Below are 21,137 nucleotides of genomic sequence, written 5' to 3'. Positions count from 1 at the left end.
GGGAAGGTAACGGCGTTCCGTGAGTCATGCCGGCCACATGACCACGGACGGGTCCTTAGGGACAACGCCGGCTCCAAGGCTTAGAAACGGAGATGAGCACCGCCCCCTAGAGTCGGACACGACTGGACTTTACGTCAAGGGAAACCTTTACCTTTACCTTTTACAGCATTAGAATAATAGAGACACATCTATATCTTAAAGTACATATGGGCTGTTTACTTAACTCAGGTTCCCACAACTGGGTTTGGTAAAAGGAATGTCATGAGCAATGACATGTCATGAATGTTCATGAATGTCATGAATAATGATACAGTTAATACAGTTCTTAATCCATAGACTCATTTGGATTATGGCCAGGAGTGCCATCTCATTTTTCCAGGGATTAGCAAATGCCAAAGGTAGTTGGGTAATAAATAGAACAAAATTGGACTGAACTGGAGGAGAAAAGGTGTCACCTTTTTAGTTCCCACTCTTTTGAGCAAACTTGGCATAAAGCATATCTGTTTTAATTCATTTAAAACATCCAAAATATGCAATTCCACATATAATTGCTATATGGCAGAAAGGGAAGGAAATCATTTTCTTTCTCATATTTAACAGTCTAGTTTAACTGAGCTTTTGGAATAAGGAATTGTAATGGCTCAGGATTCTGGTGAAGTTGTGCAGCTGTTTTTGGAGTAAGATGGATCTTACATCCCTGAAGGACTTAGATGCAAATTTTATCTGAAGGTTGGACTGGGTTAAATTGTCCATGGCCTTTGGTGGATGAAATAATTGAAGCAGCATGAAAACTGTTCCAACAGCACAGACTTTTTGAGGAATTATATACTAAGGCTAGCTCCTTCATCTCTTTTTAGTTAGCTGCTGGTTTCTTGCCTGGAGCAGGTATTTACCTTTCTCCTGAGTAAAGTTTTCATAATAAGGTTTATGAATTGGACATGTCTACTTTGATTCTGAATTTCCTGTTGTGTTAGTGTTTTAGGAATGCTTGGGACAAGAGAGTGGAATTGGGGAATCTGGGAATGTTCAGGATAGCACTGATTGTTCATTAATCAAGTGATGCCTTGATTATTGAAAAGTAATTTCTTTCCCCCCAAAAGTAGATTTTCATGAAGTATTTTGAATGCAGTTAATGAAAGTAGAGGGAACTGATTTTGGTTATTGAGATTTTTAGAGCACCGAGTTAGTTGCTTTTGACATATACATTAATATTCACTGTGAATCTTTGAGCCACAAATAGAAATATATTATCTATTTTAATACTCTTGCAGTGTGTTTCATTACTGAGAATCTTGGGATCTGCTGTTTGCACTAGTCTGAACTAGTTTCAGTTCTTGACAAAGCTTTCCAAAATTGTGGAAAATTCATGTGTAATGTACAACAATAATAAATACATTAATACTTGGCTGCCAATGCAATGAAAAAGGGCAGTATTTCCCATTTTGGTTTAATTATTGAATTTATGTCTCATTTTTCCACTAAAAGTGACACTTAAAGTAGCCAACGATGGAAATAAAATTACAGTTAAAAACATGTAAAATAAAATTAAAAAACACATTTATCAAAGCAGAAGCTGCACTTACCAGCATTAAAATACTTGCTTTAATGCCGAAAACCTGCCTGAACAAAAACCTTTTCACCTACTGGTGAAAGGCAACAGAAAAGGAGCGAGCCAAGATTTTTCTTGGACAGATGCTCCAGAACCTAAGCACAATTACTCCGAGTCCCCTCTCCAGCATTATATATTAAAATGTTTCTGATGGGGTAGGAGTGTAAGACAGCGGTCTCTCAGTTTTCAGTTTGTAAGCTTTATATCTAGCACTTTGAATTTTTTTGGAAAGAGTAATAGCCAATAGTTAGCTGAAGTTTCCAAGCACATTCCAAATTCCAGATTCTCCTTGTCTATCATGTTACGTCCTCTTTGGACTACTGTAATTGAGAGAGATTTTCTTGAGATCTGGTGGAACACAGTTAATGCATGAGTGTTAAGTCTCCAGAGGGTCTGATCAGAACTAAATATTCTGACCTTTCAGTGGAATGGAATCAGGAAGGAAACGTCCTTTAAAAACGTTCAGGTGTTCGACTTGTAAGAATATTTTGATGCACAGGCTTTTATTCAGCAAATTACAGACATACTTGTAGGAGTGCTTCTAACTGCTTGGGCTTTATACAGCTCTCTCTCAAAGATCACCCACTTTTATTGGATGGCTAAAGGAGGAAGAAGAGAAGAGCTAACTTTTCTAGGCTGCTGTATCTCCTAACCCAGTCCCCACTCGGTTCAGGTGTTACATAACGTTACAGGAAAAAAAAGCCTGGCCAAAAGGCAGGATTTGCTCTTCCTCTTATTTGTTCATGATATTCTGATACAAAGTGTTTGTGTGTGAGTGTGTGTGTGTGTGTGAGAGAGAGAGAGAGATTGGTTGATTGATTTTCTGGAGTGAAAGTAAGCAAGCACTTTTTGCAAATCAGTGGATGCCGGTTGCTATGTCACTGAGGCAGAGGCAGCAGTTAATATGTTCCAGTTAATTTGAATGGCTGATATGTCTCTTACTGTGAAAGCAGTTGATGCTGAAATAAAATTGGCTGGATGGGTGCATGGTTAAAGTATTTTATCTTTCATTATATGGGAAAAGATACTATATTCAAATCCTGAACTTAAGGAAACCTGAGCAGAAATGACTGCACACATCAGTGGGCAGCCAAATCTGATCTGCATGTTACTAAATACTGTGTCTGCTTCCTTCCAACATTTACAACTAATGCCCTAGAAAACTGGAATAACAAACAACTGTTTTATTCATATAAATATATGAAATTCACATGTACAGTATATGTTTCTGAAATTTTATTTTTGAAGAGATTTGCCCAAACGTATTTTGTTCCTGCCTGGCAAGGACTTTATGGTGATTATAAACAGCAGGATATATTTTATACCATAGTGCACTTCTGATGACAACAGACCCAGACATTGGAAATGGTTGTTTCAGATAGTTTGAATGTGTTTGGATGCGAAAGAGAATTGAGAACAGTGGTGTAAATCTTCCTTAAATTGAGGCTATATATCAATAAAAGTCTAATTTCCTCTGCCTGATAATATAAACTGCAAAATGTAATTTTTACTTCCAGAATCAGTTTCTGCCAAATTTTTGACTTGTAGCTTGAACTCCACATAAACGAAGTTAAATATAAGAATAAGGGAGGTAGATTTGAGTGCTTCCCATTTTACATCCGAATGAATTCAGTAAACAAAGAAGTAGCTTTTTCATATAGCAGAGTTTGGGGGTTCTTTGCTTTCCAGTGTTCTGTCCCTTGGTTTCAACATTCCTTAGTTGTTATGAGAAATTTTGGAAAACTTGTCTTAATTCAACATAAAGCAGAGAATAGCACAACATAATTAAATAGGATGGATTCAGCTCCATCTGCATGCAAGTGAAAAGCACCACTTGTGTATCAGGGAGGAGCACCATTTTCTTCTGGTGGCAGCTGCTCATATCTCATGGGCTGAAGGGGAAAAGCATTTTCGGAAGTATCTGCATTTGTTGAAGTCTGATGTGCTTTAGAAAACACCCTTTCCTTCCTCCTGGATTTGGCATGTTACAGAATTAAACTCCTTGGGCTATCATTGGAGATGGAAGAATAAATTGAAAGCCCCTGGTGGGTAATGGAGCAGCACATAAAGCAGTTAGGGTGCTAAGCATCTTCCCCCAAGAATAATCACATTTATTTGCACAATGTTCTCAGGCCAGTTTACACCAGAGTCTGCTTTTTGTGAGCTTTTCATACAATATGTAGCATCGGACACACACATCTGCTGTGTTCAGGAAACTCTGAACAGATCCTTGTACTTTGGCAAATTTATGTATGTACATTATTTTACGCGCATATCTGAAAACTCTTTGCATACCCATATAGATCCAAAGGGAATTGCTTGGCTAATTCTGTTTCCTGCTCGCTGTACTAAGAAATTGTGGTTACATTTCATTTAGCAAAAGCCATTTGATCCTCTTGTTTCTCTCCACAGGCACTTTCTGTATATTGTACTGCATGTGCATGTCTCACTTAGGAAGGAGAGAAATGAGGCACCCGATGAATGATATGGGTGTGTGTGTGCGTGTGTGTGTGTGTGCATGCTCAGAACTACTTTCACTATATCCAGGGCCTAAATACAATTTGTGACTATAGCAGCATGGTGGAGCTCATACAGTAAAAAGTCGAAGGTTCCATGCCTCATTTCCCACCCTGGTTCCTCCTCTTGCCTTTGTGTAGTTGCTTAGTAGTTACTGCTGTCGTCTTCTAGGAGGGTCTTCATCTGATGTCCTCTCCCTTAACCCCAGTGTGTGAGAACAGTAGGGCTCTCACCACCTGTATTGCCTAAATGACAATGGAATGGTAAAAATGGGTCTCTAAAGAAAACCCAGAGCATGCATCTGTAGATTCTGTGTCTCAGATGAATAAATGTGTATCCTATGACTGGCATGAGGCTGGCCAGTCTGGAGTATTAGTAAATGAAATTATCAGTAGTCTAATACATTCTAAGAATACATGTTTTTCATGCCTTTCATGGATTTTTATTTTTTTAATATTACCCTGTTTAATCATGCTTTCAGAATTATCTCTCTGACCTTTTCGTTTAGATACATTCTAAATGTCCTGCTGCAAAGCATCCATTCCACCTTTACCCTTTTTTATAGTTGTGCTCTCACTTGCCCTCTGTTTTCTGTTTCCCTCCTCCTCCTCCCCTCTTGTGTTTCCTGCAGGGAATCATGAATTAAAACTAGTGGGCTGAATATTGGGCAACACATTGGCTCAGTAACAATAATTTGACTCAGGTCTTTTGTTGTAATAATAAAGATGTTTGTTTATATATTTTTTCTTTAAATTTCTTTATAGGATTCACCCTTTACAAATGCAGGAATGGGATCTAATCTAAACCTCTTAGGTGAAATAGAATGTGATGCCAGTATTATGGATGGAAAATCACTAAATTTTGGAGCAGTTGGCGCTCTCAGTGGTATGTAGATCAGGCTCTCAAAGGTGTAACATTGATACCATAAGGATCTTTGAGTATGTATTTAGTCATGTTACAACAATCTCACGTTGGGGCCAAGATGAGTATGTTTCCTTTAGAAGAGGATAGAAATATGAGCCAGGTCACATATTAGTGATAATTACTGTTATTGTCAACTATTGCTTTATTTTGCTGAGTTTTTTTTGTATACTGCCTAGAGTCACATTGTTCAAGTTGGGTGGCCATGTAAAATTCTTAAATAAATAAGTAAATAAAATTGAAATGTTCTTGGCAATGAGTCATGATAGTTGAAATTCCGTTAAGTAGATATGATATTAGGAAAGAGAGAAACAAGCAGAAAATACAGTAATCTGTCTCCAAAACATAGAAGAAATGTTAAATCAGTGGAATGCTTCCCACTGAAATCAGTGTGACTTTAGATAATCAGGATGGCATTGTCCCATGGGCTTCAGCTGGTTTTTCTATGTTTTGGATTAGTACACCTGTTTTCTGGGACAAACTAATACTGTGAGGGAACATATTACAGTCATTTATGTATGTTTGAAAATGAATACAGTAAAAGATAGAATTCATGAATATGTATCACTTAAATAGTGTATATATGTAAAAGTTTCTCTTATACTATAAGCTAATATGTGAAACACACTCTATATTAGATTGCAATATATTTAGGGAAAATGATATTCATATGTATATGATTGTGCGTTCATTTTTTAAAAAAAAAATTATATTCTGATCTTTAGTATTGAAGAATGAACCTGTAATTTTAAAGTTAGCCCTATAATTTGGTCTGTTTCTGTTGAGAAAAGTGGCCTTAGTATAAGTAACATGATTTGGATCATTTTAATGTAGGATTCAGAAGTAAACTTTTTTCATGTCTGGCTTTTTTCTTATTGGATAGTATAAGTTTCTCTCAAACACTGAAATCTGAAAAAAAAAAGTAATTAAAGAATATATTTAATGAACCGCAATTTGTCTGTAATGCAATATTGCCATTTACTTAGATGAACTGTGTTTTTCAGGAATCAAAAATCCTGTCTCCGTGGCAAATAAATTATTGTGTGAAGGGCAGAAGGGAAAACTATCTGCTGGCCGAATTCCGCCTTGGTAATTACCTTATTCTGCTTTTTCTTCTTGTTATTGTTTCTTTCTCCTCCTTCATTGTAATGTAATTTTTGAAAGTTATTCTTATTGACAGAAGCTTGTTTTTATGAAAACATCAGTAATAGCATGCTTTTTAGATGAGGGCGGGATTAGTTCATTGGTCTTGGAACATCTTATGTTTTCACTATGGCTGTAAATAGGACTGAGAATTAAGGATAATATTTCTACTTATAATTTCTTTCATTGTGGTTGTTTATATAGGTATTTACACAATTACAAAGCTTCTATTCTGCTGTTTGAGCTGTGAGATAAAAAAGTCCAGTAAATGTCAAAACTAAATATTGTTTTAAAAACATAGATTTCCTCATCTCTTTTTACTTCCAGATTTGTAAAATTTTAACATATGCTTTCATTTAAGGGTATGGACAAAATGGAAAATACATTTCATTTTGAATGAAGAACAAAATAGCCCTGCTAAACATTTGATCAGAACATTTTCTGTTGGCTGTGTTTTGACACAATAAACTTGAAAAGGCTCAAGTATTCCAACAGAACCAAATTTGAGTATCAACATATGTTCTCATCAAAAATAGCGAGTGCTCAGAACAAACTTACATCTTTCACACCCTAAGGCCACAAGACCAGGTATATGACAATTACCCCTAACTGATCAAAGTAAAATATTTAAATTGGGGGGGGGGGGAATAAGCATTAACAATTCCTTTCAGGAAACAAAAGAATTTTATCAACATGCCTCCATACCCCAGAATCTTTTTTAAAAACTTGTGTTTAACTCAACATTTTAACAAGGTGAAATAGCTACAATTTCAGCCACGTTCTTTTTGATAACACCTTTTGGCCTGGAGATAAACAGACAGAAACTGTACTGACTGTGTCCCTTCCTTCCCTGTAACATTCTTAACATTTAAAAATATTCAATCCATTGGCCAGTATCTCTGCAGCTCAAGTGCAGAAGGTCAGTATAGACTACCTTTTCAAGCAACAAATTTGGCAGATTAAAAATTTTTTAAATTAGCATATTTTACCTTGGAACGAAAGTTTTGGAAGATGCATGTTGTTTTGAGCTTGGAACACTCAAAAAGGCAGTTTGACTGTTCCAAGTTCAAAACAAAATACATATTTCAAGAATTGGCTGATTTGAGGTTGAAGTGTATATGCTCATGATAATATTTATTCTGGAAACAGTGTTTTCAAACTGATTCAATTTTCATAAACAATTGAAGGTAAACTGTGATTATGCCTATTCTCTACAGATGTAGTGATTTTCAAGTATGAGGGAAAAATTATTTTATGAACATTCAGTTCTAATGAGATTGCTTATAGGTTACATCTACAAAAATGCCAGCTATTTTACTATAGCATGTGGCAAACTTGAAATCTGTCTGTTTTGTCAACATCTTGAAATTTTTTGGTGGTCCCAGGGAGTCATTATAAGCATTGAGTTCCTAGGTTTTCTGGGAACTTCAGTAAAGACTCTCTTTAAAGGTTTTTGGAAAGCCAGGAAGCAAAGGCATCTGAAAGCTGCTCCTTTCAAAATGAACTCTAATTTGTATCTCAATTAAGTGTTTTAGAAGTATAGTTTGTTTTTTTTTCACTGGTTCAAAAATGTGGCTTAGGTTATGGATTTATTAAAGAGAAAAATACCAGTGATAATAAGATTACTTCTAAAACATACTGCTTAGGATTGTGTTGTGCATCATTTAACCCTATAACGGATATCGTGTTTTATATTGTTTCCTGGAATTCTGCTTTGACTTAATTAGAACAATTCTGCTAGCTGTAAGGTACTTAAAATAGTTTGCCATCATACTGAAAGATATGAAAAATATTTCCTGTCAGAGTGTCTTCCCCCAGCCACTTATTCTGTCTCCCCTATTTTTTAGTTTCTTAGTTGCTGAAGGAGCCTTCAGATGGGCAGTGGATCATGGGATATCAGCCTGTCCTCCAGGAGTCATGGCAACAAGTGAGTACCTTTTTGTTAGAAATTATTATTTGAAAGTGTTAAAGGGACATGCTGAAACCAGTGAAATTAAATAGTTAAACATTTAGGTGCCATTCATATCAGTGGGGCATAGTCACACCAGCCTTTTTGTGGGGGGATTGCACCATAAATGTTTCAAACCTATTATAGTGTTCATAAAGAAGTTTTTGAATATTAAAATTCAAGGTGCTGGTTGCTACCTATAAGGCCCTACATGGCATAAAGTAAAGGTAAAGGTTCCCGTTTAGTCATGTCCAACACTAGGGGGCAGTGCTCATCTCTGTTTCATGGCCGAAGAGCCAGCGTTGTCCGAAGACACTTCCATGGTCATGTAGCCAGCATGACAGTCATGGAACGCTGCATGGCATAGAGACTGGTTACTTGAGGGACTGCCTGTCTGCCATACTATCTGCCCAATAGTATGGCCAATCCGATCTGGCAGGGTTGGCATGCTCCAGGTTCCTTCAGTTAAACAGTGCCATCTATCAAGACCCTTCTCTGTAGCAGCACCTGCCCTCTGGAATGAGGTTGCCCCCAAGATCAAAACACGCCCCACCCTGCTGATGTTCTGAAGGGTCCTGAAGACCTGGCTCTTCGCCCAGGCCTTTGGTGAACGTGAGTGAAGCCCCCTTTTCTTCTTTTTCTTTGTTCACATCTGGGTTTGTTATCTCTGCCATTTTTGTTCTTTTTTTATGTTCTTTTCTTGTTTTTTTTAATGTTCTTTTCTTGTTTTTAATGTTTTTTGTTATTTGTAAACCACCCAAAGTCACTGAGAGTCTGGCAGCATATAAATTTAATAATTATAATTATCACTAGTGGTGTTTTATTTGATCAGAGGTGGTGATTTATTCAGCTTGTAGTTAAATTATGGATAATATACAACAAACTCTTTCAATTACTACTCAGAAAGTGTTTGAAGATCACAGGCTTGCAAGAGTGGAAAGGAAAAAAACGTGAGGATTACAGTTGTATATTACAGATCTTAAAAATGCAGGTATAAAGGTTTCAGTTAAATACCTTGTCTTCATTAAATTTGTCTGATACTGTACACCACTCAGAGCCCTTTGGGATGAAGCCAGTTACAAGCACTGCAAAATAAGTATTTTGTTTGAGATTACTGGAAATGCCATTGCTATTTTTGTTTGGGAAGTTTTAACTTTCAACGAATAATGATGGTGATGAAATACATTGTATAATTTCTTTACACCATATGTAGAACTATTTTTAATTCTATATAAAATCTATTTTTAGTTTATGATTGTACACTGTTTTCTGAGTTTTTTAAACATCTCTTCATTGTAAAATATCCCATCTTGGTAGTATTTAACTGTACCCACAGCATTCTGCACAAATGAATATTGGCTGTTAAGTTTCTATTATAACTTCCTTTATTCTGTTTTTCTTTTCATCTTTTCTCCTTACATCAAGAGCGTTGTATAAGAGAAGAGGAGGGTGATGAAAATAAGCTCTTGTTCTGAAGTGTTCCTTGCACTGGATATATGCTGTATCTTCCCTGACTTTCCACTTTAAATTGAACATGTTATGCTTGTTAAATCAGGAATCATTTTCTGGTTTGTTGGATCAAAACAATTTTGAGATTGGCATTTGTCATTTTGGAGCCAGCCTACTGAAATGTTAGCCACAAGGCAGTACTGTTATGCTACTTTAAACTATTTAAATTTCTCATTGGTACACAGGCATTTGAGCGTATGGCTGTGATAAAAGTATTTTTTCATTGCATTAATTGTAAAGCAATTGTCATATGTAGTATTTTCTATTCTGGTTCTATTTTTCTCACTGCTTTCTTTTGAAAGAAAATTTAATATTATTTCATCTTCAGAGCCTTTTGAGTACACTCCAAAAAATGACTGCCAGGGGGTGCTCTATGATTGATAAGAACTGGACAGCTTTTCTGAGGATTAGATATATGCCCCACCCCTTTTTGTGGTTGCACTTAAACTTTTTTCAGGGCCTCTGATGCTTTGAATGGGTATATTATCATGACCACAGAAGTATAATTGCTTTAATGCTGTTAATAAAATAGGCAGGGTGATCATTCATGATTTCTAATACTGTTAAATTTATAATTAAATCTCTTCTGCCAGATTTCAGTATACTGTAGATAAAATGAATTTGAATTGCATTTCTTAACATTTATTCAGTTGAGTGGATTGAAGGTAGTGGGATACAGAAAAAGTATAAACTGTTCCAAGTAAAAATTTGGAAAATAGTGTTAGAAGGAAAATATTGAGTATATAGAAGAAGTAGCAGTTGGAGGCTGCCTTGGCAGAACCTTTAAACTCAATCTGAGACAAAATCAGAGGTCACTGCCTTCCCTTCAAACTAAAATTGAGGGTGGGGGGATGCTGAACTCTGCTCTTCTCTCTACTGGTACCAACCTCCCAGTTTTTCCTCTCCATATAAGCTGTGATGCACTGTGTAAGAGAGCAAAGACTGATGGTATGGTTCACTTCACCTTTTTCCTTCAGCTCATGAAAGTCTGCTTGGGGGCAGGGTGGGTAAACAATGACAAGTCCCAGTATAATGGCATCTGGAATAACAGAAATGGCATCCCAGCAGACAGCCAGTTTTCTCTTGAGCAGAGTGCAGAGAAGATGACACCCCCTTCCAAATGAGTTAAGCACTGTTTATTTGGCATATGAGGCTGGGGGCAATCTTGCAAGACAGCCAACAGAAGCAACTGAAGCAAGATGAAAATCTGATCAGTGAATTTCTTGGTCAACTCCCTGAGATAAGGTACTTGTTTACACAACTCCTGAACCTAAAATAAGTTCCCACCAGCAACAGCAGGCCCCATATCAAAGGCATAGGCATAAGGTTCAAAGTTGCAATTCACCCAAACGCCAAATCTGTATATGTACTTAGGTAGTACTATTACAGGACCTAGTAACTCTGCCCATAACATCAAGAATTTTTTCCCTTGCTCATCTTTCACTGATATGTGCACTAGCATTTGCTAGCAATGCCTTTCTTCCTTTACATAACACAGATAGTGTGCAAAAGAATAAATGAATACAAATTGGCACCCCAAATTGCAGTATTCAAAAACTAAGGGAAAACATACCATCTTAGGAAACACTCCGACTGATGTTAATTGGGCTTGAACAAGAGGATTTTGGAAGAAGATTGCAACATTATTCTGCTGAATTAATCAAGACATGAAGTTCCATGTTCTGTAGTGAAATAGTGGGTTTTTCTCCCACTACAAAGAATCCATATGATTGTGTTTATTTTTCACAAAAGAAAAAAGTGACTTTCCAAAATTTTCTATTTATTATAGAATAAGGTACTTGACTTGTTTATCTCAACAAAGCAGTCAGTGAATACCTGACTTTGAACAGCAAATCTCTTACCAAGAGAATCATTCGTTGAAGATGGAATGACATCACTTTATTCATGGATGAAGGGAACACTCTCAAAATATTTTAAGTTTCATGGTTTATAGATATTTCGGATTTTTTTTTTACTATTGCTGAAAGTTTTATAAGACTGCAGTGTGGTTTGATTGCTTGGGAAAACAGGGAACTTTATAGGGAGCAGTTATTCATGTGAATTAAAAACCTTAAGTTTGTCCCAGTTCAGGGAAATTGCATTTTAAGAATTTTATTAACACCACTAGATGCTGACAGCTTTAGAAAGACTAACCATGGTTGTTCACCTAGATATCTTTGAGGAAAAAAAATGAAACTTGAGATTAAAGATCAAAACATTCTTTTATTTAATAATAAAGAGTTTGGAAAGTCACCACTGATCTCAAGGCAGCACCTGATGATGCATGATGACATATGCTAAGAACCTAGCAAAGAAGGGTCTCTTCAGTGTCTAAGTGGTAGACTGCTTAAGGTTCTTAGCTATATTTCTTTGTTTTTTGACAGGAAAGAAATACTTGAGAAAAGGTAAATAGTTATAGTGGCATGTACACATGACAACTTGAGTCTGGGAAGGGCTTCTCAAAAGAGGGCAAGATAGCAATTCAGATCCTTAAGAGTTGGCAGGCATTCTTGTGTTTAGTGAAGTAACAATTTCTACATGACCCCATTTATCAAAATGCAACACCCAAATAAATGGCCATAATCAGAGCTGGAAGGGTTACCAGCAATTATTTTTGAGAACAACCATATAACATTTCAGTGTATGAAGGCTGAAGAAGAAGAATTCAGAATCTTGCTAACCAGCTTATTTCATTGCATTTGAGATTGACTCTGTGTTTATTATCTGCTTAATTTAATTTTGCTTTCTTGAATGTATCAAATGTAGCACTATTAATGCCCTAATTTTATGGTATTACGTACATCAGGGTCACACATTTCTTCCTCTTCTTGGTTTCTTTTTCTGATTGCCTGGTTAAGGAATATTTAGATTAATAGACAAATTCTGGGTATAAGCCTGAGTTTGTTGGGTAAAAGTCAGAAGAGTTGCATTTAATAAATGCATTGATAAATTAAATTTTTCAGAAATATAAATGCTGCTAAATATTTTACAGGGCTTAGTTTAGCAGCTTTTAAAAGGAACAAGAGGAAACTAGAGCTGGCTGAAAAGGTCGAAACAAATCTTTGTCAGCTGAAGAAAAGACGACAAACAAGTGAAAAGGTCAGTACCTGTGGAGAAAGAGGTTGGTCATTCTTAATAACACTTCAACAAAGTTCAAAAGTTAACATCTCAGTATTCTGAAATCAATATTGTAAAATGTATATGTGTGTACTTATGCATGTGGCTTTTTCATATACTAGAGTCTTCTGATTAATTCAATACTCCTTTGGTGTGTTCATTTATTTGGCGAACAGTCGGTCAGATTGTATGTGTGAAAAGTCCCTGCATACATGGACATTGGTCTAGGCAATATAATATGTGAAATAATCTTCCTTATATTCTTGTACCTGTGTGTGTGTGTCAGTACATTTCCTATTGGAACTGGTGAAATATGGGTAACAATATGTTGGCTTGCAAAGTACTTCCTAGGTTAGATACCTAATGTGCATAGGGTAGTGTGACCATGCTTGGGATAACACTGAGCTTTAGTTGTGCTTGTAACATATTAACCAAAATGGTTCAGAACTGACAACTGCTCTTCTTACTCTTAGTAGGAGATGTCAGGAATCTGTTGTCTAGACCACAGTCACTAAATCCTGAATCCTAACGCTGCCAAGAGATATCAGCTGTGAAAGCCTACATCAGTACATAAATTTAGTTGTATTTTATCTTGTTTCCCTTTCTGCATTTTGTATTTATTTATTAAACAAATTTACGAGGCCGTCCAACTCACACAAGGTGACTCCGGGCGGCTTACAGAATTAAAAACCATAAAAACACAATACACACCCCATGGCGGCAGCAAACACATTCATATCAGCCACTTGATTGGCTCTGAAGCGACCTGGGGACTCCAGGCCCGCTGACAGAACCACGTCTTCAGGGCCTTCTGGAAAAGGATCAAGGAGGGGGCCAATCTTATCTCTGGGGGAATGATGTTCCAAAGGAAGGAAGCCATAAGTAATACTACTTCTCCTAAAAGTGAAAATTGTGATGTGTATGTGTGCTCGCCTGCATTTGAGTCAGAGATAGAGAAGTGAAAAGAGGCCATGAAGGAAGTATAATGTGCTAGTCTTAAAAACCCATGTATGTTAGTAGATCCATTAAAACACGTACACTTCAATCATGACTCATTTAAAAGTAATTTTTATGATTAATAATTTTAGTATCATTGATTTTACTGAACTGCCGTTACACAAACATTTGAATCCAACCCACCGTTTTATTTGAGAGCAAATCTACTGCATCATTATAGCTTGATGATATATTTTACTATTTTCACTTTTTCAGAGGGTGCATGACAAATGCAAAATGAAAAGATAAATATCTATTGAAACATTTTCTCCAGTTTAAGATTTTGATGAGAATTTCTCAGTTTAAAGCATATTCTGTGGATCTGGAAAGGGCTGAAACCTTAAATATCAGGTAGGTAAACATGTCTGGGCATTTATCTAGCATTGACTGATCCAGAATGGTCCTCTAATCAAACAACAGGATGACATTTCTTTACTAAGATTAATTTCAGCACCCTGGTTTTCTTGTTGCTGAATATAGTTTTTGAATATATATTGAATGTATTTTGCTATGCAGAATTGATGTGTGAGAACACCTGCAAAACGTATTGTTTTGTTTTCTCCTTTTGTGGGGAAGATGATTCAGAGAAAAAGCTTCTATATTATTCAGGTATTTATTTTGGTTATTTTTTTAATATCTAAAGAAGATAAGGATCCTTAAAGGTATTTCAGGAAGGTTGATAATGGTATTAATTCATATTATAAAGGGCAAGTCAATGCTTCCATATGCCAGAACATGAGCTTATCAACCTGTTATTTGAGATTTCAAGTATCTTGTAATATTGAATGGAAGAATGCCATATTCACAACTGAATTGAATGCTATAAAATTTGAGTTATATGTAGGACTGCAATATCAGTGCGCCTAACATGTCAAGATTCTTTTCTGATACCTTATACCAGGGGTTTCAAATTCAGATGAATCTGAGGGCCACATTGCGTAAAATGAGCTAATCAGTGGGCCGTATTGAAACATGGAAAAATGCAACATATATTAAACATTCATCTTTATTAATAATTAAATAATTAAAATAATGTATTTTTATTTATAAATAATAATACAAAAATGAAATAACATTGTTAATTGTTAATAGAGGCAAAAATATGTTGCCTACTGTAATACAGTAAAATATTGTATTGCCCTGGCTGCAATCTCCGACTTGTTTGTTCAGCACAGGCAAATGCTGACGTCACCGACTGTTCTTTCTGCGCACCTGCATGGCTATCACGTGCCCACGTGGAGCCTGCACATGTGACAAGACAGGAAGGACAGATTTAGTACCTTAAATTTTTGAGCTGTCGTGGGCTACCCAAAAGATCTCAGTGGGCCAGATGTGGCCCACAGGCCATGCGTTTGAGAGTCCTTTTTTATTCAGTACTTCCAACAATCCTTCATCTATGTCAACTCTTTGTTTTATAACAACATAATTATTTCTCGGATCATAGATGGAGAGAGTTGAAAAACCATCCCAGAAAGTAATACAACCCCCTTCTGTAACTTTGCCAAGAAAATGCACTTGACAGCATCTTCACCTTTTTTATGGTTTGAAGCCAGATGTTGTACTTGACCTAGAACAACACACTCCAGTCATAGCAGTGTAGAGCATAATTAAATGAAAACCTGGATTCCAGGTAGTTTTGCTTGAACAATTCATAACATGTAATATATACTGAATTTTATAGTATGTGGATTAAGTCTTGTAGCTGCTGAAATACAAGTGATTTCTTAGCTACAGAAAAGAAAAATCTCTTCCCCTCCCTCCCCCTTAATTGATATAAGGAAGGAACAGAATTGCTATTCTGTAAAAGGAATAATTGCTTCCCTTGACAAAAGTATAGTTTATCTCCAGCTGTTGCTGAGGAAATTGGAAGGAAAAAGGTTTTCAGAGAGCACCAGTTTGGTGTAGTGGTTGAGGCATCAGGCTAGAAACTGGGAGACCATGACTTCAAGTCCTGTCTTAGGCACTAAGCCAGCTGGGTGACCTTGGGCCAGTCACTCACTCTCAGCCCTAGGAAGCAAGCAATGGCAAACACTTCTGAAAACTAAAGGGCCTAGTTCAGGCAGTCACCAGAAGTCAACACTGACTCAAAGGCAGAAAAAGTTCCCAGGGATATCCTTTGTCTCTATTCCAGAGTTAAAATGCCCCACATTTTAGGAACCCTTTATGCCCTCCAGAACATTTTTAGTGATCATAGGGGCTGCTCTGGGAGAAAGGAATGAACAAAACTCTTCCTTTTGGCTGCTGAGTGTGTCGTGCCCACAGAGTTCCAATCATGGGGATTCTGGATCTAAGCCACAAGGTTGGTCTCCCTTATTTCGATGCTGACATGGAAAATACATGATCTGTGTAAATATACATATCTTTTTAATTTTGCAGACAATATACTTCTGACTGCTAACTTTAGAATGGGTCATGTTGCTTTTTATGCTTTCTACTCTTGAGATCCAGTGTATTTTTATATAAACAGAGCAAGGTGTAAGAGCTGCAAGAGACATGGGTAGTAATATCACTGGAATGGACAGGAAAGAAATGTTGAACATTTTGGAGGATTTGGGGGCAATTTTATGGGAATTTTCAAAGGGTGAGAGCTGTTGATGGATTAATATACCTATTTTCATCACAAGTTTGGAATTTTAAAGTAATTAAATGTAATGATTGATCTAAATTAAAGCCACCATGATATAGTGGTTGTGGTGCTAGACTAGGGCAGAAAGGGCCAGGTTCTAGTCCTCCTTTAGACACAGAAGCCAGCTGGGTGATCTGAGGCCAGTCACTCCTCAGCACAAATTAGCTTCAGCTCTGAGACAAGCTGGCTGAGAAACAAAACCCTTTGAGGCATCCTACATGGATAACTTTGCCATAAGAACTAGGTGAGTGCTGTGCAAAAACAAGCAGACCAACAACCATCCAGGACAAACACTTAAGAAAAACACCATTCTTTTGAATGGAAAAAATTAGATTTATCCATATAAGCTACAACTGCTTTAGTCTAAGTAGAGCAAGGTTTCCAAGAGCCACCCTTAATATTTTTGGGGAGGTCAAAGTCTATAATGGATGTGATGTCATTGCAACACAGGTAGGGCCGTGTTGTACACATCGGCACAACTGATATTCCCCCTGGATTTCAGAGGAGTTGGGGCGGGCAGTTTACAACTTGCACTTCAGCTTTTAACTGATTCTCAGCACAAAATGGCAGGAATTAGTGTTTCCCTTTGTATTTTATTTTTGGCATTTTGATCAGGGAGGGCTACAGGGCTTGCAAAGCAAGAGTTTGGGGTCCAAAAGGAGCCATAGGGGCTCAAGTTGCCCAAAACGATCTATCATTGCTTCTCATATGTTTTCATAATAAACTTCCTTTGTTTTCTGAAACCTATTTGATCCTCTGCATGGCAAAATGGAATGAACTAGGTCTACAGCTTTCATTCTTTCTTGGAACCAAAGTCACTCAGATTAAAGAGGATTTATGATAGCCTTTGGTTGTTTTTTGAGGTGCCTTTGTTCTGAGGACTTAAATCTTTGGTAGAAGGAAGCATATACACAGCTCTTTCCACTGTACTTATTTGGATGGGAAACTCATGTGCAGTGCTGGCTTGTAGGGGGAAGATCTGGCAGAAGATCCCTTGAAGGCCCAGTTGATAAACAATTAGGAAACTGATGGTTGGAACTCTCGGCTTTGTTGCTAATTGATGCCTATCTGCCAAAAACTGTAGTCTCTTAGAAATATTTATTTTAAAAACAAACCTATTGTGTATTTGATTACATCAGATTTCAGAGTAACCTTCAGGATAAAACAAGGAGAAAAAACAGGAATAGATTAAACCTTGTTCAGTGAATGTATACTCAGAAATGCTTGCTCCTAAGTAAGGGTACTTAGGGATGAACTGTAAGAACACATACCTTTCAGTGCTGCCCTGCATGGATCTGCACTGAGCAGTAAGCTCCACTTGAATTCCATAGAGCTTACTTCCCCTTAAAAATGCAGAGGGCTAGGTAATCTGCAGCCCAGGGCTTAATTTCATTGGATCTTCAGCCTGATTTTGAAAGCGTTTTGGTAATGATTAATCCAGACCACTCCAGTCTACCTCATCCCTGGTACCCTGCTATGTAAAGAATAAGAGGCCGCAAACAGTATGCAAAAGAGAAGAATAAAAAGGGGTATCAGGAAGAGAACAGCAGCTCTGCTTATTTCAACTCCAGCCACTACTAGCAGAAAATGTAGTCTTCAGAAAATTACTCTTGCAGTGCCAGCGTAAGGTATTTAATTCTGTATAATGCATTGCATAAATATCTTCACACTGTACATTTTGAGTATAGTCCTGTCTGTTTTGCTCATTCAGAAGGAGAAAATGCTTCATTCCAGGTGTTTTAGTATTATGGAGTTTTATTTGAAACAAGTGGGGGAGAATGTTTCCATGACTAGAGCCATGGCTGAGAGAGCCCTCTGTCTTGTAGATGAGCTTCATATCTTAGACTGAAGAACTGGCCTTAGCAGGTGATATCAGTGAATGGACACAGAGCATGTATAATCTGGTCAAGAAAAGTAAACAGTCCTGTCCTCCATTGATAGCTATTTGGCTCTGAGTTCTCATATGGTCTTCAACTGCAAAAATACTCATCCACTGTTCACTGCTAAGAATATCTTCTCCATTTTATGTTTCCTTGTTGTATAGGAAAATGAATCAGAAACATTGGACACCGTTGGAGCAGTTGTTATTGATCAAGAAGGAAATGTTGCTGCTGCAGTGTCCAGTGGAGGCTTAGCTTTGAAACATCCTGGGAGAGTTGGTCAGGTAGGTCTGATCCAGGCTTACAAGTTTAGTGCATCTTCACCTTTTTGTACCAAACTTGTTGTCAAATAGAGAGTGGATTGTTCAACTTGGTGAAAATGATGTTGGTTGGGGTTAGTTATTTATATGATAATCCACTCTCAGTGGTAACTAAGCAAGGGCTTGGAATAATGAGTTTTAGATTTGGGCTTAGGCTATTTGAAGATCTGTTATTGTAAGACCCTACTTGTTCACTAAAATTTGGTTGGGAAGCTGTTTCCTATTCCATTTTGTTTTAATGCCTTTGAGTCAGTGTTGACTCCTGGAGACTGTCTAGACAAGTCTCTGCAGATTTCTTAGCAAACATTTTTGGAAGTGGTTTGCCACTGCCTGTTCCTTCCTAGGGCTGAGAGTGACTGGCCCAGAGTCACCCAGCTGGCTTCGTGCCTAAAGCAGGACTAGAACTCACAGACACCTGGTTTCTTGCTTGGTGCTTTAACCACTACACCAAGCTGGCTCTCTTCCTATTCCATTACATTCTGAAATACTGTTGAGGCTATGCAAGGCAGGGATTTTTTAAACAGATTCCTGCCAAGGGAAACCTCATGGCCTCTCCGTACCAGTGTTGCATAATGACTAAGATAGTGGGCCAGGACCAGGGAGCCCAGGTTCAAGTCCATCTCAACTATGGAAACTCACTAAATGATTTTGGGCTGGTCACTCTCTCAGCCCAACCTAACTCACACAGTTGATGTTGTGGCGATAAAATGAAAGAAGATCGCCACTTTGAGCTCTTGGAGAAATGGCGGGATATGAAGCAACAAACAAATACAGTTACAAGTGAAGACCAATATATAGCGTTCATACTGATGCTGTTAATTTTCTGGGTTTTTATGATTTAAGAAAAGGGCTTCAGGATACAGTCTAAACAACTGAGACAGAAGCATTGGGAGAATCTGATAATTTTGTCAAAATGATGAAATGAGCATTGTGGCAGTACAACACAAGCTCTGCCCCTTTTATACATGCATGCAATATCCCAGCGCCTATATAAAAGGGGGAGAGCTTGCGGCATGACATCCATTTTGCTGTTTGCTCTCCCTTGCTCCTCCTGCATACATCTCTGAATTGAAATTCACTGTAAAAGTCAGTGAATGGAATATTCTTCCATGTTCTTTCCAGCATTTCAACAAATTTGCTCTAAAATTGACACCATTCTTAAAATAATTATATAACCATCCTAAACAATTCTGTAAATAACTTTTTGAGGCAGCCTTTTAAAAAAAAATGGATCAACCAATGTGGGAAAGAATTTGGCAGAAGCAACCCTTCTGAGTCATTCCTACATTTGTTAGAGAGAATTCTTTGAAGTTAATTTATAAATGGTTCTGTAGTGCTGTACAGCATAATAAATTTACCGAATCATACTCCCAAAATGGTTGGAAAAGCAGTGAACAAAAAAGAAGCCTTTTAGATCTTTGGCGTGGGAGTGTCTTAAATAAACATCTTTTAGAATAAGGAGAATGGGGTAATTACCAATATTAACTCCAAACAATTTGTAGCAGAAGTAAAATTAAGCTTCTTGTCAATCTCTTCCAAGCCCAGTCATATGTTAATTACTCGGCTGACAATATACCAATGTTGGAAATTATAATGAAAATATGTCTTCACTTGACATACATTAAATAAAATAAAAGTATATGGTATTTATGGAAAATTTAACACATAAATATATTAAAGCAGCCTTTCTCAACCTTTTGACCCTGGAGGAACCCTTGAAATATTTTTCAGGCTTTGGGGAACTGCTGCGCATTCAGGCTCAAAGATAGACCAGAGGTTACAAAATTATGATGTTCATTTCATGTGTAGGCTTGTATATATGCATTAACAGTGTCCTTAAACTAAAAATAAAGAATGAAACTGACCTCTTTAATGTGAAGTTGCCTGAATTTGAAATAATTTTTTAAATAAATTGTGATCTCCCAGGGAACTCCTAATGACCTCTCGTGGAACCCTAGCTGAGGAACCCTGTATTAAAAGATAGGCATACCCAAGAGGTTTTTTTGATATTTAGCATCCTTTTATGAATTGTATTAGTGAAGATCCTACAGATTAAATTTCTCAGGACTGTAGAATATTCTGGTCCAATATTTAATATTCTAATAATTTGTATCATTATTGTGTTTGTTGGGTATTGTTTTTTATGAGTTATTTTACTGAGTTTTTTTCCATCAAGTATTTAAAAAAAAGATTCAGCATATCTTCTGCAGGGAACCTCAAGAAGCTGCAGTGTTCATAGGTTCATGGCTTAGGGCAGTGGATCTAGAGGGACTTTGCTCAGAAAGAAGGCACCTTGTCAGATAATCCACATAGGCCTAGTGTTTGTATTGGAACCCATTTTCTACCATTTGATTAAACTTTTTGGTTTTTTTTATAAAATTCTTTTCCTGTTCTGTCAGGCAGCTCTTTATGGATGTGGTTGCTGGGCTGAAAATATGGGAATTCAGAATCCTTATTCTACAGCTGTGAGTACCTCAGGTATTTACTATTCTTATAAATATTTGTCTGAAATTTATACACAGATACTTGAGATATATTGCTGCTGTGTATC

General features: G+C 37.0%; 1 protein-coding gene across 3 annotated transcripts in view; it reads left to right on the top strand.

The window, feature by feature from the left end:
- Positions 1-21,137, top strand: part of TASP1 (taspase 1) — a 62,892-nt gene that overhangs the window by 8,170 nt on the left and 33,585 nt on the right. For all 3 annotated transcript variants that reach the window (XM_063316331.1, XM_063316338.1, XM_063316324.1), the window contains exons 5-10: positions 4,891-5,011; positions 6,052-6,136; positions 8,038-8,117; positions 12,640-12,746; positions 18,431-18,550; positions 20,986-21,064. In XM_063316331.1, the coding sequence (XP_063172401.1) occupies positions 4,891-5,011; positions 6,052-6,136; positions 8,038-8,117; positions 12,640-12,746; positions 18,431-18,550; positions 20,986-21,064 (592 nt within the window). The remainder of the gene's footprint in view (positions 1-4,890; positions 5,012-6,051; positions 6,137-8,037; positions 8,118-12,639; positions 12,747-18,430; positions 18,551-20,985; positions 21,065-21,137) is intronic.

The sequence above is a fragment of the Candoia aspera genome, chromosome 1, assembly GCF_035149785.1.
Source record: "Candoia aspera isolate rCanAsp1 chromosome 1, rCanAsp1.hap2, whole genome shotgun sequence".
Lineage (NCBI taxonomy): Eukaryota > Metazoa > Chordata > Lepidosauria > Squamata > Boidae > Candoia > Candoia aspera.
This window is presented reverse-complemented; position numbering and strand designations above follow the sequence as displayed.